The 23,217-nt window shown below is 36.8% G+C and overlaps 2 protein-coding genes across 4 annotated transcripts; both read right to left on the reverse strand.

Moving 5' to 3' along the window:
• Positions 1 to 1,276: 1,276 nt before the first annotated feature.
• On the reverse strand, positions 1,277 to 3,817 carry LOC126604823 (SCARECROW-LIKE protein 7-like). Of its 2 annotated transcripts, none has more exons than XM_050272135.1 (2): positions 3,655 to 3,817; positions 1,277 to 3,532 (listed from the first exon to the last, which is right to left on the reverse strand). In XM_050272135.1, the coding sequence occupies exon 2, from the start codon at positions 3,503 to 3,505 to the stop codon at positions 1,697 to 1,699; it is 1,809 nt and encodes a 602-aa protein (XP_050128092.1). In that variant the 5' UTR covers positions 3,506 to 3,532; positions 3,655 to 3,817; the 3' UTR covers positions 1,277 to 1,696. The 2 variants fall into 2 exon arrangements, with proteins under 2 accessions (XP_050128092.1, XP_050128093.1); XM_050272136.1 differs by having other exon boundaries at positions 3,651 to 3,816.
• A 12,940-nt stretch (positions 3,818 to 16,757) lies between these two features.
• On the reverse strand, positions 16,758 to 21,986 carry LOC126604822 (succinate dehydrogenase [ubiquinone] flavoprotein subunit, mitochondrial). Of its 2 annotated transcripts, XR_007616748.1 has the most exons (17): positions 21,688 to 21,986; positions 21,021 to 21,188; positions 20,815 to 20,902; positions 20,418 to 20,564; positions 20,176 to 20,316; positions 19,600 to 19,685; positions 19,405 to 19,497; positions 19,251 to 19,314; positions 18,942 to 19,085; positions 18,619 to 18,806; positions 18,344 to 18,518; positions 18,089 to 18,259; positions 17,838 to 17,907; positions 17,622 to 17,742; positions 17,511 to 17,548; positions 16,899 to 17,105; positions 16,758 to 16,791 (listed from the first exon to the last, which is right to left on the reverse strand). XR_007616748.1 is itself a non-coding variant. In XM_050272134.1 (16 exons), the coding sequence occupies exons 1-16, from the start codon at positions 21,790 to 21,792 to the stop codon at positions 17,003 to 17,005; spliced, it is 1,902 nt and encodes a 633-aa protein (XP_050128091.1). In that variant the 5' UTR covers positions 21,793 to 21,986; the 3' UTR covers positions 16,758 to 17,002. The 2 variants fall into 2 exon arrangements, 1 of the variants encoding a protein (XP_050128091.1); XM_050272134.1 differs by having other exon boundaries at positions 16,758 to 17,105.
• Between the last annotated feature and the right edge of the window lie 1,231 nt (positions 21,987 to 23,217).

The following is a 23,217-nucleotide window of genomic DNA, read 5'->3' on the forward strand; positions in this document are numbered from 1 at the left end:
AGAGAGAGGGATTGATCGGAGAGTGAAAGGGACCGCCATTAATATCACAATCGAGAAGAAAACTTGGTCCCATGGATTTGAAGTTTGAAGTTCAAGTCATTGTCTTTGGGGCTGGTTTAAGGAAATTGATTACGAAACCCTAATAAAGCAACAGCCTTTGAATATGGAAAGGTTTCATCTGCAGAAGAAAAAAGATTTTTATGGCAGATTGATTTTGCTTACAGGTCGTCCTCCTCGGAAGGCGACTTTACATTCACAACCTGGTAAATATTGAAGCAATTAAAACTGTCAGATTTGATCATTTACTCCTTCTGCAAGTCAGAAAAATGAAAAATCTGATGCCTTACGGCATCTGCTTTGAAAAACCCTAATGTGGGCACCAGTTAAAAGAATTTGAAGGAGGCAAAATATTGAGCCTACTCACTACTGTGAGAGGGAGACTTACCTACACCGAATAGGTCACTGCGGTTGTATCGCAAATTAATTAGCAATTCTATGTGAGAAAGTTAAGACACATAGCATCCAATGTGTGTCAGGATTTAGGGTGGTGTTAGTTTAGGACACCACTACGAACGCAATACTATGTTTTGATAATATGGCATGAATAATACTTGCATTCCCTATGAAGGGATAAACTCATTTCCCTACTTGGAAATAACTTATGATTACATAGGCATTTCATAATTGGAACCATTCAATCTCATAATCTTCATTTGAATGTCAAATATATATATATAGAATTATTTGAATCGGATATCGTTTAGTCATTCAAATGTATCAAATAAATCAACATTGTAGGTGCCAAATAACACATTCATGATGAATCGTTGATTTATTTCACATAAATAGATGACTCAACGATATTCGATTGAATGAATTTTTTTAAGAATGATCTTCAAATGAAGATTAGAAGATTGAACGGATCCGCTTATGAAAGTTTTACGGTGCAGATTCGTTTAAGTGGGACAATGAGCTCGCCCCATAGGAAGAATGCAAATATTATCCATATGTCATGTACTGGATGAATGAAGCATGAAATATGCAACTAATAATCAAACAATTAAGATCTAATGGTCATGTATTTCGGTGTATAATAGGCCCCAATGTATCATGTAAAATCCAGCAAGTTATCACCATAGTAGTGTATCGGTGTTGTTATCATCTCCTAGTCTTGAATTGAATTGAATAAATCAAACGAAAACGAAAGAAGGAACAAAAACAATCTTATTAAAAAGTACAGAACGAGAAAACAGGAGTGAGAAGCACTGCCCAAGAATTAAGGTGAAATTAAATGAAAACTAAACTCAATATCAAGATTCAAATTTACAAACAGAATTACAGACAACAAAGGGGGCAGAACCTTTTTACCCCTCCATTTTTCAATGCCTTTTTTTTTTTTTTTTTTTTACAATTAGTCATATTTGAGTCTCAGACCTGTAAAGAAAGCCAAAAAACGGAGGAAGTTGAAAAAAACTAGTACCAAACTACAAAATTAACAAGCAATTTGTGACCCAAAAAGCTCAAAATTAACACTGATGGATGGTAATTACTAATCCTAAGTTTGTCACTAAGGCAGAGTCTTGAGTTTCATATCTGATTGCCGTCAATGGCGTACCGAAACTAACAGGCTCCCGCCCAGTTATAAAAGACCTGGCGAAAAACCGATAACCCGATTCCGAAATCGAAGCAAAACCCATTAACGCCATGAAGAAACTGTGAACAGGGGAACTTCACTCCAGGATAGAGAGAGAAACCCAGGTGGAGATTCCTTTAGAGAATACAAAGAACTGTAATTGTAGTTCCAGAGCAGGATTTTAGCCTGGCTGACGGAGTAATGGCTGAGGGCTACCGACTCAAAACCGGAGCTTTCCATCAGATACTTCCACTGCTCTTTGTCTTCGAACCGTTCTCGTTTGGTTCCCGATTGTTCGGGCCCGACCAAACCGCCAATTCGTCGACCCAGTAAAAGCCTCTCCACTTTCAGCCGCTCCGGCGAGTCTCGGGTCATGTTCGGCTCCAACGATTCGAACAGCGCAGTGTAGTACTTCAATGCGTTCTTGAACCGGCTGGCGAATTCGACCCGGTTCAAATTCGCTTCGTACTCGCCCAAAGTCACAATCTGCGGGTTCAGAGACTTGGCCAGCTTCAGAGCAGAATGAACCGCTGCTGGTTTATCGTCAAGCAGGTTGTACAATTGGAGCATGAAGTTCACAGCCAAGGCCTCTTCCGGTTCGAACCGGAAGCACGACTCGTCAAGCTCGTTTACCGAAGTCAGAATCGGTTCGAACTCAAAGTTCAGCTCCAGAAGCTTCGCGAACTCTCGGAGTCGATTTCCAGTGGCGAATAGCGAGGCCGCTGGAGAATCCCCAAGTGAAGGAGCGGGTATGCCGGAGATCCGAATACTGACGGGTTTTCCGGTGGACCGGGTCGCAAGGGCCTGCAGCAGCGCCGCCCATTGGACCCCTTGGACAATTCCGAAGTCGACTATGTGGATCTTGGTAGCTCTCTCCGTCGCTTCGAGTATCGCTTGGTTCGCCGTCAAATGGGCAAACTTGGAATACGGACAGGCATCGTTTAAGGCCTTGTATGACAGCGTGAAGTCCTCGCAGGGAGTGTCGTACGCCGTCGTAAAGGTCTTCTCTGATTGCAGAACTGACACTCTGTTGTGCAGCGCTTCGGCGAAGTAAAAGGCGACTCTTTCGGTTGGATCTCCGTGGTCTGAGATCGATTCCCTGAGTCGAATCAGTGATTTGACGGCGCGGTCGGTGTCCGACTCGGTGAGCCTGGCGCAGTCGAGTAGGGCTTTAAGCAGCGGCGGTGCTGACTCAATCTCGGGCGACCCTAACGACACCCCGACAGCGTCGTTTTTGAGTGAAGGATGGTCTGCTGATTTGGATTCTTTAATCGAAACCTGGTGTAGTTGTTGTGGCGGCGGTGGAGTCCACGTTGCCAATTGGTTCTGGGTTTCGGAGAATATGACTCGGTTGAGATCGGACGGCGGAGAGCAAGTGTTGCTGAGTCGACTCGGGCAGTGGGGTTGAAACGGATCGGCGCCATAGAGACCGAAATCAGCATTGTTCCCCTGCCACGTGTCGCATGCATAAGGCAGGTTGGAACTATCCGTTGAATCCCCACCGCCTATTATGCTATCCATCCACTCGTCCGAGTCGAACTCGGCCGCTCCACCGCCGCCCAAATCAGAGAACCTAAACCCAGTGGCGTGGTGATCCAAGTTAGGAAACGGAAACCCAGGCTCCCCACCGGCGTCGGAACCTCCCGGCATCTGAAACGGGTCGGAAAACCCCGACCCAGTTAGCCCGAAGCCCAGATTGGGGCTTTGAGCGAGAGTGTGGTGGGTGTTGTTGGGCCATGGAGTGAGGGAGAAAGCACCGAGCGGCGGCTGCTGGTGGTGCTGTTGCTGCTGCTGCTCCTGCTGCTGCTTCTGCTGGATGACTTGCTGGGCAATCGCCATTAGATTTCCACTGTCCGCGCACATATATGCCATTCTCCGGCCGAATCGAACCGGAAATCACTGCACTCACATTACAACAACAGAAACCCAGGATCAGAAAATAGTAGCAGGAAAGTGAGTTCGAGAGTGAAAGATTGAGACTTTATAGAGTGAGAAGTGGAGAGAGAGAGAGGAGTACAGACACAACTGGAGGTCCAGAAACAACGGGATCACAACTTGAATTTTGCTGAGAAGAGAGAGAGGAAGGAGAGAGGACAGTGCAATACAAAGTGTGGAGTGTGTATAATGGCTTGGTTTTTATTTTTGTTATTATTTGATAATAATAATATAATGAAGGGTAGGAGGTGAAGCTAAAATCTCAAAAGAGAGTACTTCTCTTCTTCCCCAAAGGGAATTTAGCGTTTCAAGTTATAAGTCTGTACTTTCCACAAATATTTTACTTTTAACAATAAATAGTATTTACACTAACGGAGTAAAGAAGTGAAGAAGTAGGCAAAGCTTTATAATAAGTTTGTTAAAATAATATAGTTCAACTTCATTTTTATTGAGAAACAAATGTAAAATCTCTCATTTATAAGTAAAAAGAAATAATAATAGACCGTAGTAATAAGTGTCGTGAAAATACACCATAGACAATTAAAATGATAGGAAGATACACCATACATGAAGTAATTTTTCTTGAGTGCCTATGTGTATTATGTCATTGGATCAAATTTAATTGTCAAATATATTCAACGCACATTACTTATAGGTGCTAAAGAAAAATTGCATCTCAAGTTTCGAAGCTGTGATTTTTATATTTTAATGTTTAATAAATGATAAGATAATTACATTAAATTAATTTAATGTAATTAAACTTAAAGCATATATTGGAGCAAACTCCTAGAGATTATTAGATTGAATCTGTTTAATTAATGTTGTTTTAACAAAAAGTTCGCGGTACTGTTAATTTTAACGAAAAACCACATTTTTAAGCTAAAAAGTCAAATCTAGTACTATTCACTTTACCCTTTATTTTATCATTATCATTAAAACTCAAAATTTTCAAACCATTTTCATTAGTTTTCCGTTTAATTAAATGTTGGCCTACGTCTTGATACTTTGGTCGTATTTTTCCAAATTGCCCTCCGTTGTTCGTTGAGAGTCACTAGTACTATATTCTTGATGTCATAAGTCAAAATAATGAACGTCGTATGAATTAAATTTAATAAAAGAAAGTAACCATGGCTTCATGCTGCATGATTTGATGTTCTATTCAAATTTATTCCAATATCCTCTGTCATATCACTCTTTTTACTCTCAATTCTAAATGACACTAATCTATGCATAAAAAAATATTTAGGAATACATAGCGCATGTGATAAAAAAAATCTTGCGCATGTGATAATACGTGTAAAAATGCTAGTAAATAATAACAGTAATTAGGGATATCTTGAGAAAGATAAGTAAAGTTTTTTCTTATTGTGCCAATCAAATTAGGGAAACTAACTAAAATTATATTCAGAATTAAGTACCAAAACCACTTAACATTTTAGTGTCATTTCAAATTGGTCTCAACCTTTATAAACATTCCAAATAAGTCTCAAATCTATTGAAAATGTCACATCCGTTAAGCCCCAGTTAAAAATCTATTCAATTAATTAAACTTACTTTATCTCTAAAATCAATAGAAGGTGATGGAAGCATTAGCCTCCACCAACTAATGATTACCACTACTCCCACTCCCATCAAGCCATCACCTCCAAACCTAACGCAAAGCCGTCAACTCCACCCTACAACTCAAGCCGCGACCATCAAGGAGAATGTCATAGAGGTTGCTGAATTAGTTTGGAAACTTTACGAGTCGAGAATCAGTGAATGAGGAAATAACATGAGCATAAACAAGCTCCTTGAAACCGTATCTGAACTCTTAACCCTCTTCTTTGTTAAGATATTGCCCTCCTGATGTAATTTTACTTTGAGTCTATTTTTTCAAGTCAACACACACCGGATGAAATGGTTCGGATTGGAAACTTCATCCAACGGTTCACGTGTGTTGATTCTTTAAAAACTATAATAATTTTTTATTATTGAATGAAATTTCAAAAATTCGAATTACTTAATCTGGTAACCTTGATAAAAGAAATGCGGAGATGACTTTTTCTCTATTTTTTTGGCGTAAATTTTTCTTAAAGTTGTGATTAACATCCCTTCCAAATGGAAACAGTGTGGGACTTACCAAAGATAAAGAAGTAAAAAAAATAAAAACTCACGAGGGAAAACCCTACTAAAAAGTTAGAAACCTAGACACTCTCTTTCCTGCTCTCCTTCTCATTTTCCCCTACCTGACGTGGCGGCCATATGGGCGTGGGACCCAGTTACTCAAATATGATAACGGCGTCTTAGAACGTCCACGTGTTAAATTTATTTTATTACTCCCGATGTGTTTGAGAAATATTTCAATATGTGCCGTTACGCTACGTGACATAAAATAATTAGTAAAAATAAATTTCAACCAATTGTATTATAAGAATATTGCACCGTATCGTATTTTCATCGTACTAAAAATTCTTCGCTTGAAAACATAGCCCCCACGGGCCACTCAATTTTGAAACGGCGCGACTGTGTCACCGTCTGGGAATGACGTCACCAGGAGTGATCATTTTGGGAAAAGGTAAGCAAATCCTGACCGCTCGTTTGACTGACTTCACTTGCACACAAACAGAAACATTCTGTGAAACCTGTCGACTTCATTTCTTGTTGCCCGATATGTGTATACGGTTGGCGCATCGTACGACATACAAGTGAATGCAATTACTGTCGTCTGTAGTGTGCCACTGACACGTGGGTCAAAAGTTAAAATTTGAACGGTGCTGTGACCACTGACTGGTGAGTTTTAGATTACAGTTTAATAGTTCATTAGATTAGATTAAATTTACTTGTCACCATCTTATTCATTACCTATTGCCTATTTGATATCCTTTTTAAGAAGCTCAGGATTTCTGCTCCTTGTGTTGTCGTGGCAGAGGCACTTGCCATTTGGTATGGGTGTGAGTTTGCTAAGTCTATGGGCTTGCATCGAATTATTGTTGAATCAGATTCTAAAGAGAACATTTCTGCTTTGGCTTTGGATTTGTCCTCTGGCTGCTGGAAGGCTTATCCTACGTTGACTAAAATCTTAAGGCTTAAGGATATCTTTCAGACGTGCCGCTGGTCTTAAGTTTCGAGATCGGCCAATCTGGCGGCGAACCGCTTGGCGTCGAGAAGTAACACGGAGATGTGCGGGTCTACTTGGATTAACCGTCCCCCATCGTCGTTGGTACATATTTTGAACAAGGATGGCCTCCCTTGTCCTCCATAATTGTAATTTGGTAGTGAAGAGGGTGACGCTTGGCACTTGGTGCTGTGTCTTTAGTCTTTTCTCCCCTTTTCACTGCTTTCTGTTTATCTCCTCTGGTTGTTGCCTCCTGGTAGGCTTCCTTGTGTTTTGGCTCCGGCCCTGGTTATGAATTTATCCAGTTTCTCAAAATAAATAAATAAATGGCGTACCAAATGCTTCCATTTTGATAGAATAAAAAAGTGGAATTTTAATTAGCTTTTTCTTGAATGTATTATTGACTTTAAAAAAAAATTTAATTGTGTCACATTTTTAAATTAGCTAAGAATGTAATTGTGTAAATCTTATGTATAAAATTCTACAACATTTTTTAGATAGTTTCCTGCAATCAGTTAAGAATGTAATTGTGTAAATCTCATGTATAAGATTCTACAATATTTTTATATAGTTTCCTGACGTGATTATATTTCTTGGGGATTAAGTTTATCTCTCTCTTATTACTATAAATAATATCACAAGACATGAGAAATAACATACAAAATTTCTCAAGTCATTCTCTATCAATCCCTTACTCTATTTGTCGCACCCCTTCACTAAAATAGGCCACAATACGTTATCATCATGCTCTTAACGTTGTGCTAAGGAATTGAAGGTTTTTGCTACAAACTCGTTCACTAGATTCATCATTGCAATCCAGATTCATCTAAAATACGATCTAAGTTATCGATATTTTTTCAGCCTGATTGCATGAGATATTCACCATTGAGCAACTATAATTTTTTATTACTGAAATATAATTTACTAAAATTATTATTTGCAATTATAATGTATTACTGCTATTATAATTATGCTAAATCGAGTTGTCAAGCTGTTGATCTCCCACTAGGATACACTTACCTAACGAACATTCAGTTAACAACCTCGCAAGGTGTGTCATCTTGAAGGACAATTGATCGCTTATGTTGGACGACCATGTACATCGGCAGATAGCCAATCAATATGTCTGTAGCCTGAAGTACGACATACCACTCGGTTCATATGATTCACTTCCTTATAAGAGGAAGAATATGACATAAAACAAATCCATACTCGATCACTGTTTCAATAATTTCCATCTCATGAAATTAGTCCAGATTTCTACTGAAACGTGAAGTTGTTGGTTCAGTATACTAGTTTGGTTGACATTTGGAATTAGAATAAGATTATAATCGATGATGTTCAATTATATGGTAGCTACCGACATAAATGAAAAGTGATGATATTAAACATGTTTTGTTGATTAGTGACAAGTATAACTGATTGGCCGATTGAAATTACAATCCAAGTCGAATTATATTCCATATCAAAGTGTGTTTGGACCTGTTGTCCCTACACTACCTAAGATAACGTTGTCGTGTTACAAATGGGAAAGGAAGCATAATGAGATGAATGAAATAGTGCAGTGCAATGCACGCTTTGTGGCTTGACCTAAGGTTCAAGCAATGTTCTGGTGGTATTTTGGTTCACCAGTCGAAGTACATTCAGAAGGTGTTGTTCTTAGTACACCAATGATCTTTTATACGTTAGATTCAAATGGAAAGCCTTGAAGAGGTTGTGGAACCTGAAGTTCCATATCTAAGTTTAACTTTGCGCTTTGTTGTACTTACCTCGTTGCATTAGACATGACATCTCTTTAACTATTAATATATTTGTACATATACAATAATGCACCTACACGTAACCACTGAATTGACATTAAAAGAAATTTTTTTGCTAGCCCAAATGTACTATGGATTTGGGCTTATCTCTATGCATCCCAAGAGGATTCAACCCCCTGATCCCCGGAATGATGCTTCTTTTGTTTGTTATGATGACGCTAGTGACTTATCAAACATGCACAAGGCACGTTCCCAAATGGTTATGTCTTTACCGTGAGGGAATACCGCAATTTTTGGAGGTCCATGATTAGACATTAGTTGAGGAATCTTCGAATCGTTCCAAGACTCACCACACCTCACTACACCTCATTACACCTCACTAAACCATACATAAGAGACATGGTTGAGAGCTTTTGTTGAGCATATTCGAAGTACCTATGGTTTTTCATCCATCGTCCAACAATGATTCATGAAGAAAATGTCGGATGTATCAACTAGAACAAAACATGATACATCAACAAAGTCAACACCAAGCATATTGCAATCTTAACATATTAGCAAAGCATAAAAAAATTGAAGTCAAACAAATCCGATCCCATGACAACCTTGTCGACCTTTTCACGAAGTCATTGCTAAAGTTAACCTTCTATAAGCTTGTCTAAGGAATTGGTATGCATAACTATCTCATTTCCAATGCTTGTAGTTCTCATTTGAAAGGTTTGTTAAACTCAGGGGAAGTATCCAGAAATATACTCACTTGACCTTAATGTATTATTTTTCCCTACGAGTAAATGTATTTTTCACACTGCACTTTTGCTACCTAATGAGGTTTAACGAGACACCCATCATGGCCTGGTCATACCTTGTCTGTGTTCTACTTGCGTCCTAAAGGCGTTTAGTTTTGACTTAATGCAACTTTTCACTTTTCTTCTTAGAGTACGAGTTTTACCATTGCGTTGTTTATGAGTTTTACTACATATGCATTCTTCCGTACATTTTGAGACTCACATTCATTCATTGTGCCAACTAGACAAGATGATTTCATCAACTATTTATACATCATCATACGACAAATAGATGCACCATTTACTTTAGTATTTACACACTCAAAGGGGAGTGTTGCAATATTAAATTAATTAGGAATGTGATTTTGTAAATCCCAGTAGACTGATTATGTTTGGGATTCTACAATATCTTTTAGATAGTTTCCTGATTGTGATTGTATTCCTTGGGGAGTAAGTTTCTCTCCCTTATTAATATAAAAAAAGGCACAATGCATGAGGAATAACACAAAATTCCTCAAGCCATTCTCCATCTCTCTCTTTCTTTCTTTGCCGCACCCCACCAATAAAAAAGGCCACAATATTTAAAGAATGACAATTTTATTTTCTGAATATAGAAAGTTTAAAATGTACAATTAAATTTTTGGAATGTGAATAACAATTCTTTTTCTTTGATGGCTATGGATATATGGCAACTTAATAAAAATTTATCAATTTTTTTTGGGCTAGATAACCTTTTCTTTAAATTGTTTTTTAGGGCAATGTACTAATCAAATTTTAATTAGGGGAAGTTCAAGTAGTTCTAGTCAAATTTTTGTTAAATTATTATTATTATCAAAACCGATTGTTCGAAACTATTACACTAAGGCTTATTTTTAGTTACGCCCCCTAAAACTTTATTTTAATCTCACTTTACTTCCTGAAACTCAAAATTCGTTCCACTTTGACTTGTGGACTATCTATTTTCCTGAAACTTATAGGTCGTCTTTTGAAACATATTTGAGACCCAACACCAAATAAGACTATGTCATATGTATAACATCCCACATCGCCCAGGGGGTGGATCCTCTAAGCCTTATATGTATATTCCCATCTCTACCTAGCACGAGGCCTTTTGGGAGCTTACTGGTTTCGGGTTCCATCGGAACTTTGAAGTTAAGTGAGTTCGTGCTAGAGCATTCCCAGCATGGGTGACCCACTAGGAAGTTCTCGTGTGAGTTCCCAGAAACAAAACCGTGAGGGCGTGGTCGGGGCCCAAAGCGGACAATATCACGCTACGATAGAGTCGAGCCTGGGATGTGGTGGGAGCTTGGGCCAAGATGTGACAACATGTGCAATAAATTTGATTATAAATCTCCACTATGCGACATTCTACAATTATAGAATATTGAATTTAAAAGGAATTGAAGGGATAAAAAAAATGATTAGCCTGGAGCACCCAAATCTAACCTTCACAACTAATTAACAGATCTAAAGCAATGTGGAGCGAATTTTGAGTTTTATAGGGATGAATTTAAAGTTTCAGGGGGCAAAATGAGATTAAAATCGAGTTACAAGGGGCAAAGTGGAGCGAGCGAACTTTGAGTTTCAGGAGTAAGCGGCAACTTTTGAGTTACAGGGAGTAAGGTGAAATTAAAATCGACTTCCAGGGGGCTTAGCTAAAAACAAGCCTAACATTAATTTAGGAGACGAGAGTTCTAAACTCAGGATGTATGAGTAGAATCCCGACACTCTATACACTGGGATATTAGACAACGTGCAAAATAAAAACTTTGCATTTGAGAAATAGTAATTAATGCTAAGTCATCAAATAATTTATATATAGTAGCACGTCGCGGTTATTTTAGTTAGATATGGCAGTGTGCCTCTCTTTATAACGTGTTTGGTTTGTTCTCATGAATTATATTTATCAAAATATAATTTCTTTAATAATTCCTTTTGATTTAAGTTGGTTTTAAGAATTCATAGGTTTGGAAGAGTGTTGCACTCATTCAACAAAATTTCTACCTCAATGCCCCCATATGAAATTTAACTCTATTTCAACTTAGGCCGTATTTTAAAAATTAGTAAAAATGTAAATAAAATTAGTGACTGAGGTCCTAGTGAAGTAATTTCACCTGGGTCAAGAGATAAAAAGTGAGTCAAGGCCCAAGGGGGGGTGATTTTGGATAAAAGGTTAGAGATAAGGTGAAAAAGTAACAAAGAAAATGGAAAGGTGAAAATTTGGAGTGGGCTAATTCAATGGGAAAAGTGGGGAGGAGACTCGCAAGATTGGGGTCCGTTCTTTTTGGGCGGTCATGGCCCACAGTAAACAAATGGGCCCCATGTGTCAAGAACTGATGAACAAAAGTGGTACCATCGGGGCCCCACCTGGACAATTTTAAACCAACCAAGATGCAACAACTGAGAAAAAGCAACGGTGCAGGAAAGTTTGACGGGGAACAAAGAGCAACGGGCAAACAAACAAAAATCTAGACGACTGGCTCAGAGAAAGCAAAGCCACGGTGGTGGTGGACCGGTGGCGGTAGTGGTGGTGGTGGTGGTCTCTACCACACTGAGATGTTTTGTTGTGATACGTTTCATAAAATATGCAATTGAACAAACCACCGCAACCAATTCCATTGGAGAATCTTGAGACATATGATCATGGTGCAAGTCAAGGGGTTCATTATTTTGAAATGTATTTTTGTTGGAAAAACACATCAAGTGTTTACTATTTTTGGCATGTACAGGAGATATGTAGTTGGGTTTCGGTTTTCCACTATCGCAATGCTGATTTGGTGAGTATTGTTGCGGTAAGTCAATCACGCATGAGTGATTTTTAATCACACATGGATGTCATTTCCAATTTATAAAACCTAGAACCAAATGGATGTCATTTCCAGATGTTCACGCCAATTTGAAGAAATTAGTCCATTCTACTTCATAATTCTAAGACAATATCAATAAGTCACTCATGCATAATAGATGGAAAAAAAAAAACCTCCCACAGAATAACACCTAATAAAAATTTATACTTGCGCCTCTGACAACAACGTAACGATCACAACCCTAACGAGGATGAAGCCAAAGTAGGGGTGGTTAAAAAGTTGAGGTCAACAAAATAAGTTGATTTTAGTGATGATGATCGCATGTAATTAGGAGGTGGATTTGAGGTGTTTCAGCTGGGAAAGCATGTAAAAGAAGCCTTTTCCCCCTCTAAATTAAAGATTAGCAGTTAATATTATAAAAGCAAAGTAGACAAGATTAGTCCGCCGTCACTAAATGGGTGATTAGACAATAAATCAAAGCAATCCATTGATTGCTTTTCTTTGTTAACTTGAAATATAGACCCCACAACTTATATATGCACCTTTGCCACTTTTCTTTTCTCCTTCTTTTCACACCTTTAATTTAAGTTAACCCAAGTTCTTAAATTACTAATTAAGGGTGAGCGAATTGAACAAAAACATAAAGTTTGATTGACATAGTATACGTAAATATTCTATTCATCACCAGGTGATAAAGAATTGCATTGTCACTTCTTTTCCCCTAGATATTATGGTGTAGAGTAAGTAGATATATATTTTTAAAATATTTTAAGCTCAACTCTTAATGTTAAATTTCCAATTAAATAATCAAGTGACCAAAAGAACGAGAGTCGTGGCATATATACTTTCATGAATTTACTCAAAATCCCGAAATTTCTTGTATGCACGAAAGTTATGCGTAAAAGTGTTTTTCACAACTTTTAGAATTCTTGAAAGTTCAATGGTATACATGTGACACACACGAATCAGTGTTTTTGAATCTGGATCCTCTTTGTGAGGATCTCGAGAATCCGTGAATCATATCCGTTCATTGTACATCGTACAGTCCGAAATTATTTTAAATATTTTATTTAAAATTAAATACAAATAGTACCTGACAAAAACTGATCGTACGATATACGATGAACATATACGATTTACGAATCTCCAAAATCTTCACCAAAATAATATGGAGAAGATCCTGTTGGAATGATGATATGTACAATAAATTTTCCCAAGAAACGGTATACATGTGACACATATGAATCAATGTTTTTATCGAAATTACTTCATGACTTGTACAATAGGCTTTTTTTTTTTCTTTCAAGAAACGCTATACATGCGACACATATAAATCAATATTTTCATGGATATTGTATCGTGAACGCATGCCTACTCCCTTTTTCCAATTTGAAGAAACAGTGATTCTTTAGTGGTAGATTGATTTGATTACCGACTGATTTAGCAAATAATCATGATTAAAGCATTTACTTCATGGAATTAAAATGTGTTAGAAAAAAGACTACAAATCATCAAAAGCAAATTAATATTGCCTAAATATTTCTAAATTGGCAATTTGATCAGTTGAATAGGAGTTAATTGTACAGTTGAATCTGACTGACGCAACTTCAGAAAATGTCAGTAGCTTAGGACATAAAAGGTGGTAATTAAATCAATACTAATTAGGGTTAATCAACTTTATTAATTAGAAAATTAAACCATAAGCAATTTATATATTTAGCTTGGTCAACAATCTGATTAAGATCCAGCACTGAATTAGTACTTGAAAGCATAAAAAATATATAGGTATTGTTTGGTAGCAGCTGGGAGACTCTTGCCAGCCCGAGATAGTTGAATGTTTTGAAGTTCAGTTGAAAGTGAAAGCAATAGCCACTAAACACGTATTTCTACTTTTTAATCACTTGAATATTTTACCATGGCGAATTTAGGATTTAAACCTTAGAAGGTTCCAGTGTTAAATACATATATATTTTTTTTAAATAGGAACATAGTTCAAAGCGTGCAAAAAAAAAAAAATCAATTTATTCACTTTGTGGGCTTTGTTATGCACATATGTCAATAGATATTGTCATATGCCGAATCAATTTAATGAGTGATATAGAGAGAAGTTGTCGAAGGTTGTCAACGCAACATATCGAGATATGCTTAGCATGCATTAAATCAAACATTTAACTGACACACAAAGGACACGTACCAAATATTCAGAAGGTCTTCAAAAGACATTCACATGTATATTTTCCGAACTCGGATGATCCTAGACCACCTTAATTCCTATTTCGATCCGTCCCTACATATAGTATATATAGATATATAATATATTACGGGAGACTTTGTAGTGGAACTATTCAATATAAGTAGAATTTAACTTGACGAGGTTTGCAATGCGGAACAGGTAGTTTATATTTCATAAACATGTCTGTTGCATGATATTTTGTATTCTTTATATATTAAAAGACTAGACGTTACACTGAATCACAAATAAAAACTCGGGAGGCGATCGATGACTTGTAAGTGTTTGGTCATAATATTATATTTGGTCTTAGTTTAGGGGAGTAGTGGTGAATGGGGTTGGTAAGATTGAATTATTTAATGCAGGTTGAAGTGGTCATCTACTACTTGATTACTTTGTCTAATAATTCAAGCGGCCTATAAACCTCTTTTAATTTAAACAATTAACTTCTCTTTTTGCAAATTTAGGATATAAACATTTCAAATCTTTTTGTGGTCCACCAAAATCCCAATACCCAAGAGTGCACAATCGATCAAATTCGTGTATGCATAAGAAGAATAAGTTTCACACAAATTATTAAAAGTGAAAAGTTTGCATTGTGCTCAGGGATGGAGTTAGAGATTTTTTTCAATGAGGCATTAAACCAAAAATTTATTAAGAGAAATGAAATGAAATCCACACATATCGTTTATCCTTTTACGCACACTTATGTTTATTTTGTTCATTGATTTTTTTTTATTCAATTCAATGGCTAAAAATTCACATACGAGAGAAGGTGAATGTGTGAAAGTTGATATTACATGTACTATTTTTCCTTTTTAGACCAATGTGAGTGGGGGCATCTAACCCAGTGAGTATATGGTGGCTCCGTCTTTGATTGTGCGCAATAAATAATGAATTTCATAACTTTCGATCCAATGCGTAAAATAAGGCTTACAATGTAGAAAATTGACTAATTTCGAAGTTGTATTTTTCTCTGCGTTTCTATTCCATTTGTCTTGACTCATGACAAGTTATAAATTCTCATCCTATCATATGAAAGTTACTTAGAATTATGTTTATATAGACCCTAAAATAATACAAGACTTTTTTTTATCACGTTCTTTAAAATAAGGGAACTTTGACGAAAAATTCGCGGTACTGTTCACTTTAATGAAAACAATATTTTTACACTAAAAAGTCAATCATGATACTATTTACTTTACCTTTTATTTTATCATTTTCTTTAAAACTCAAAGTTTTCAAATCATTTTCATTAATTTTTCTTTAAAACAATGACACTTGCTTAGTCTTACAACATGATAAACTGTATACACGACTTGCCTAAACAAATCATATCCAAACAGAAGGTTACATTAAATTAGGCACCAAACGTCACAATCATTGGACAATAAAACGCCGTCCAAACACCAAGTGGGTTACATAATTGAAGCCGTTATTCAAATTAGTGACTGTGGTCATGATGACTAATGAGTACCTGGTTTTTTATTACAAATTATACAATTAGAAACAAAATTATGAGAAGACGTAAACCAGTACTACGATTCCATAATATTATTCTTCATTCATAAATACGAAATTTTATATTCAACTTACGGTGTTACTCAAATAAAAAGATATATATTATTTGTGTCCATTTAAATATTAAGTTATAACTGACATATTATTTGACTCATACAATAGTATGAGCAAATATCCGCTCTCGTAAAATAAAATATCGTTATATACAATAAATGAATGAGTAGTTATTTGATTTGGTTGAGGGGCACAGTGTCTCCCACTAATATATGTATAAAAAAAGGGGTCATGTAGTCATATTGTACCAAAGTCTCTCTCATCAGTCCATTAGTCCAACTAAAAAGCCACTAGTGTCGCCTACTTGTTACTGAACTCCCTCCCTCCCTCCCTCCCATATTATTATATTACCATGCACATTAGAAATGCCAATGAAGCTGTATATTTGGATCAACACACCAATTCAATTCATTGCAAATTTGACTCCCAAAAAAGGAACCCTTGTCTTACATGCTTATTGTTCATTGGTCCGTTTGTGAATGCTTACGTAGAAAGAATTTCAGCTCATAAGTGCTTTTACAAGAAGCACGTTAAAATGCTGAATAAAGTGTTTTTACAATCCATAACCACTTCTAGTTGTTTTGTGTTGTAAGCACTCGAGTCACCTGAAAGCGATTTTAGTCGATCTAAGGTTGAAACAATCGTGTGTCTAGTCAGCGTGTCCAAGTTGAAGGTAGTAAACAGATTACTCATTATAAAAACTTATTCATTCAATCCCACAAAATGATTGGATTATAACGAGTAATTTTTCTTCATGTCTAATCCCCCAATGAAAAATCAGAACCCGACCATCAATATATCTCGAATACGGCGTTATCCATTCAAGTCTAATCATGGATATCAAACGAGGCCGATACGTTAAACAAATTCACCAGCAGCAAATCAAAAGTCCAACAAATCGCCTAGAGAGGCCCTCAACCAAAAACAGTATCACATCCATGAATATATTCTGAGATTTATTCCCCATTGCTGCAAGAAATACACATTCAAATCCGCGATTGAAATTATTGATACTTTGGATCGCATCAGTTTTTAAAACAGATGAATGCAATAAATTATTAGTCAAGAAGCTGTACCTACAACAATTGACAGAATTATTCTTTGCGGAGTCGGTACATGCTCGTAAAAAGATTTTCTGCGTGACTATGGATGACCGGGTCTGTAGTCTAGTCGGACCCTCTCAGTAGACACGAGCTTTAGGTGGGAATGTCTCGATTTCATCATCTAATGTGTTCATGTGAACCGGTCTGTAGTCTAGTCGGACCTTCTCATTTTCCCAGTATCTGCATAGAAAACGAACATAATTTATTCAATGAAATGCCAAGAATAGATAACGACATATTTCCCAAAACGGTCTCGGTTAGAACTTAGAATACACAGCTAAACAAAGAACGTTCATTTTTAATAATTGAGTCTAAAGTTCCTTGCGACTTTGGAAGTCCCTCATCCAAACAGAGGGTAAAAAGGTGTGAAGTTATAAAATATAAAGACAACAGTCTAATGAAACCTTCACGGTTACTTTTGAACTTTGCCTAGAGGAGATAAACTGTTTGATCTATCAAGTAATTGTGAAGCGACAATTTTGCCTAACTGACCATTCTACCTGTGTTTTCTCTTTAATTTCATATTATTCTTTTTTTTTTGGTAAATTTAATATTATTCTTAAGAGGATGGAAAAAATGACTTACCCCAATGTATGTTTTATCCATTTCTCATCATCCCTTGTCTGCAAAACCAGAGGAAATTCATTTATATAATGGTATGGAAAAGACATTCTAACTAAAAGAAACAGGACTAACCGTGAAGTCTTCACGAGCATGTGCTCCTCTGCTTTCTTTCCTGGCTTCAGCAGAATGCATGGTGATACAGGCATTTATCAAAAGGTTTTCCAACTCTATAGTCTCTATCAAGTCAGAGTTCCTGTCAAAAGATATTATTTTTGAATCGTAAGCTAATGAAATAAATAAACAAATGATATACTTATTTGTCAACATTCTCGTAAAAAAAAATTTCACCATATCAAACTCCGATCCTTCAATTGAACCTCATGAAAGCTCTCCCAAGCCTTGTCAATCAACTGAGCACCTACAAAAGGATCACAGAAAAGGGGGTAAATAAAAGGTTGCAACAGTAAGTGATCTCCAACCTAAAAGTTTGGGAAGAATATGAGATCTTCAGTTGAAAGAGAATGCAATAAAGCAACTTGATGTATCCCGAAAGCTAGAAAATGGGGTAAGGGCACTGTAACTTCTGTGCAAAGGAATACCTTCTTCTAATGTTTCCTGTGTGCGGAACACAGCAGCATTATTTTGCATTATTCGTTGCATATTCAACCGGATTTTTGAAGTTGGTAATGAGCCATTAGAATTCCTTATTTTGTCCAACCATGCAATGGTCTTCTCTCCAGCATCCTTTGCCAGGGGCTTTTGTTTCTCCCCTACACAAACCAATTAGAGAAGTTTAAGTTTTTCATCTGTATATTATTATTGATTTATCTTCATTAGCACAAAAATAAGCTTACCCGGTTTATGGATCTCTGCAACTCTATTTGCACAAGCTCGACCAAAAACAACAATGTCAAGGAGTGAATTTGCACCAAGCCGATTGGCACCGTGAACAGATGCACAGGCTGCCTCCCCCGCTGCCATTAACCCAGGTATTATTGAATCTGGATCATCTCCTTTGATGGTAAGTACCTGAAAAATAAGAGAGCATGTTGGTCAGCAAAAGCAAACTTTCACCCTACATTGCAGACCATTGACTAAATAATTTGACATAAATTATATCAACTCATACCTCTCCGTGGTAATTTGTTGGAATTCCACCCATATTATAGTGCACAGTAGGTAAGACAGGAATAGGCTCCTTTGTAACATCCACACCAGCGAAAATGGCAGCGGTTTCAGAGATACCAGGAAGCCTCTCCTTCAGTACATCTGGGGGCAAATGATTCAAGTGGAGATAGATGTGGTCCTTCAAAGGTCCTGATGAAAGCAGCTGTAACAGTTACTAAAACACGCACCAAAAGCATAGAAAATGGATAGCAGGGGTCTTTCTCAAAGATACACAGCAGTGTCAGTATGGATAAAGGTCAATATCATTTCTGAATGTATCATTACCTACACCACGACCCTCCCGGATTTCCATAGTCATAGATCTCGACACAACATCCCTAGAAGCAAGATCTTTCGCTGTAGGGGCATATCGTTCCATAAATCGCTCACCTTCACTATTTCTTAGGATACCACCCTCCCCTCGTGATCCTACAAAAAAAAAAAAAAAATCATAATATACAATTTTCCAACTTCAAATTGAACCGTGACTAAAGCAACAAGATAATAACAAATAACAAGGTAAGATTACATAGTAGATCACTAACCAAAATTTAGGTTAACCTAACAAATTTATCAAAACCTTAAGAATCTAACCTTCAGTGATGAGGCACCCAGCACCATATATACCAGTAGGGTGAAACTGCACAAACTCCAAATCCTGCAGAAGGAATACAACAATAAAATATATAAATAACGACAGTAAACACGTACTTATAGATTAAAGAATGGCAAGGACCTAAACACAAACCTGAAGCGGGAGCCCAGCACGTGCAACCATGGCATTACCATCTCCAGTGCAGGTATGGGCTGAGGTTGCAGAAAAATAAGCTCTACCATAACCCTGAGAGAAACACAAAAGATAGATTTGGACATGATTGCTTAAATGAAATAAGGTGAACGTCAATGATATTTCTCCAATAGGAACAAAAAACAGAAAATGTACCCCTGTGGCCAAAATTGTTGATGATGCTTGGAACCGATGTAAAGTCCCATCCTCCATATTTAATGCAATGACTCCTTGGCAGGTCCCTGAATATTTAATATTTCAATAATCAATTACCTTAACAACATGCACACTGGATATACAAACACAATTCTTTTTGTCATGTTCCATTTGCAATTCTATCAATACAGTGGACACAGCTGAACATTTTACACAATATAGAATACCCTGGTAATATACCAAAGCATCAGCATATAAGACCAAACCTGCAAAATGGTGAGGATTAAGATTTATACATTTAAGTGGAAGTACCATTTCACTAAAAGACACTTAAAGTTTATGAATTTAATGTACAAGAGCATGTTATCAAATCAAATTCATCTAATATGTAGTGTATTACAACTTTCTTCTCATGAAAGGCAAGTCTGAATATAACTAATTACTTCTGATATTCTTCTGGTTTGTTGAAACGTTTGTCTTCCTATTGTTCAATAACCAAAACAAATGGATCGCAACTTGCACTGATTTTATTTGTTTTTGCATTAAATAAGGTGCGTCTATTATGCATCAACTTACCCTCACTGTCCATTAAAAGATCCAAAGCAAAGTATTCAACAAAAAATTGTGTATTATGTTTCATAGCTTGTCCATAGAGAGTATGCAATAGAGCATGCCCAGTTCTGTCAGCGGCACAAGCACAGCGGTATGCCTGTCCACCTGTAGGGTAGCAAGATAAAGGTAAAGGAAGCCAATGTCAGACAATAGAAACCATAAGATAAACATACCAACTTCAAAACTGCACGGATGCATTGTCTTACCTTTTCCAAAGTCAAGACTTTGACCACCAAATGCACGTTGATATATTCTTCCATCTTCAGTTCGAGAAAATGGCAATCCATAATTCTCAAGTTCAATCACAGCTTTCGGAGCCTCTCTACACATATATTGGATGGCATCTTGATCACCTATAGAAACACGAAACCCTTACATGTTAAAATACAACCAAAAAGTCATAAAACCACATAGCCTATGTTGATATGTCTGCAAGTGTACGTTGGTGGTGTAACTCTGCAAGAATATGGGTGCCTAGGAAATCCTTACACAGCTAAATAGAACAACCCTTTATAATCTATACAACCAAGTGTTTACGTGTAATGCCCCCAGTCAAACATCAAATGAAAATCATAATCGGGTCAAGCTTAACAGGTAACATACCCAGCCAATCGCTTCCTTTGACTGTGTCATACATGTGCCATCTCCAGTCATCCTCAGTCATATTTCCTAATGCAGCATTTATACCACCCTACACACAACTCAGGGCATAAACAAGGATATCCAACCGAAAGAAACGAACTTTACAGAGACACATAATTTCAAGGGAGCTATATGCAATAGTAGGATTAAGTTGCAATATCTCTTACCTGGGCTGCAACGGTGTGTGAACGAGTTGGAAAAAGCTTAGTAATGCAAGCGGTGTTAAATCCATGCTCTGAAAGTCCGATGGCTGCTCTCAGCCCTGCACCACCAGCCCCGACAACCACAGCATCATAAGTATGATCCACCACAGTGTACGGAGAACGTCCTGTAGCCTGCCAACCTCAAAAGGCACAATGTTATCATCAAATACAATCGATCACAAAGTAATAAAATTAAACTTGCGCAGATTAAATAATAATCAACTGAACAAATACAGTGCTTGCATTTTTAAAAGCCAAAAACAGTATCTTTGAATCCAACTTTATCTTTCAAAGGAAGCTAATCCAATTATCAGCAATGAGGTCGTTTGAGGCCGTTTCAATTTCGAGAGAAAAAAAATGGAGAATCAGACACATTTAAGCTTAGATTCCCTTATTTTCCAGCTATTTCTCGGCAACCAAACAGACAAGGAACGCAAAAAATCAAGTACATGCATATATACAATGACAAATACCAAAACAATCAGCTGGAATCCCATTAAAATCCAACAAAATTTATAAAAAAATCCGAAAAACCAAAACTTTACAAACAAACAAACAGTTTCGGATCAATTCCGATGAAGCTAAGAAGAACAAGATTAGAAAAACCCTAAGATTGAGATAGTGATCGTACGGATTCGGAGGAGAAGAGCCTGGGGAAGTGAGATCTAAGAGAGTCACCGGAGGCGGATCTCTTGGAGGAAGAAACGCCAAGCCCACGAGAAACGCAGCGCCACATGTCGCCGGAAGCAGTGGTAGCTCTGAGGGGGGTGTTTGGTTACGAGCTTACCTCAGGGGATTGGAGTGGGAGGGTCTCTGCTGTTATCGGGTGTTTGTTTCTTCTCGGCGTCAGAGTGGAGGCGAAATGTCAAGCGCAGCAACGAAATGGGAATAAAGTGGACAGTGGGTTTTGCGTATTGTGGCGTCAGCGTGTGATTAGCGAAAGCTAAACAGTTAAAAAGGAGTTAAAAAGTTTCACTAAAATTTTGTCTCGTGCTTCTTTGTTCCTCGCATTTATCACAATTTGTCACGAATTTAGTGATATTTTTTATTTGTAATTGATAATTTTAAAATCAAATTTCGTAAGTTGTAAGTTTGATATTAATTTATTTAATGAGAATTGTTATCAGCATTCCAAAATTTTTATCTTACACTTCTCATCAAGTGTATTTTTTTCTTCTAATTATAGAAAGTTTGGAATGTCAAATGAGATTTTTGAAATGCTAATAACAATTCCCTATTTATTTCTTCCATTAGTAAGTTTGAAGTGCTAATTATAGAAAGTTTGTAAGTTTGATATTAATTTATTTAGTCATATATATAGATATTTTAAATGAAAAATCATATGTTTAATTATCATAAATGATGAATTCGATATTAATTCCACAAGCTCAACGTTTTGCTAACATCACTTCTGGAGAATATTTGCTTCATAGTTGTCAAATTTGTTGACATATTTGTGTATAAATATCGCAATGGAATTTAGTGATTGTTTATTGACCACGCTTCATATGCAAAAACCTCACATTGATCACTTTCCTCCTCCCCTTTCTTTAATTAATTTGTTATAAGTCGGTTTAGCATGTGTGATTGGATAATGTCCGCCTATTGGCATCATAAAAGTGCTTTTAGGAAAGGACTTTTATGAGTCGACGTGGAAGTCCAATATTTTGCAGGTTTGGTAGGAAGGGCTGCGGGTGCTATTTAAGCCACGATGGACATAGAGAAGACAAGGTCCATGTGGCATTTGATCCACCATTTGCTGATAGACTTCGAGTTCGAATTGAATTTGAATTAGCAATTAGGAATAGTATCGTATCATGTTGTCACATATATGTCTACACAAATTAAAAGCAAATATAATCAAGAACAAAATTGGTTTATCTGATAACTAATCATATCCGTCAATGATTAAGTTACATGAACTACCTCTTAGTTTAATTGTAATTTTATTTCTCAATTGAAAAAAACGTATGTATGAAAACACCTGATTGTTATTAAATTAGTCGTAAATTTAGTGTTAATTTTCAAAACGCTATCGAAATGGAGAGTGTCTCAGACTTTTCAATTAGAGTTTATGAGAGTTTCTCATTTGGGATTGGGCCGGACTTTTTGCTAATTATACACAGTTTTGGGCCAGTACTAGATATTCACATCTGATCTG

Source organism: Malus sylvestris, chromosome 15 (genome assembly GCF_916048215.2).
Source record: "Malus sylvestris chromosome 15, drMalSylv7.2, whole genome shotgun sequence".
NCBI classification, from domain to species: domain Eukaryota; kingdom Viridiplantae; phylum Streptophyta; class Magnoliopsida; order Rosales; family Rosaceae; genus Malus; species Malus sylvestris.

Bases quoted from the DNA above. Each gene is read 5' to 3' on its own strand.
- LOC126604823 (XM_050272135.1), bottom strand. From the start codon at position 3,505: ATGGCATATATGTGCGCGGACAGTGGAAATCTAATGGCGATTGCCCAG.
- LOC126604822 (XM_050272134.1), bottom strand. From the start codon at position 21,792: ATGTGGCGCTGCGTTTCTCGTGGGCTTGGCGTTTCTTCCTCCAAGAGA. The intron at 20,565-20,814 runs GTATGTTACCTG...GTGTTTCTATAG, and splicing joins CAAAGGAAGCGATTGGCTGG to GTGATCAAGATGCCATCCAA. The intron at 17,743-17,837 runs GTGAAATTTTTT...ATCTTTTGACAG, and splicing joins AAGGATCGGAGTTTGATATG to GAACTCTGACTTGATAGAGA.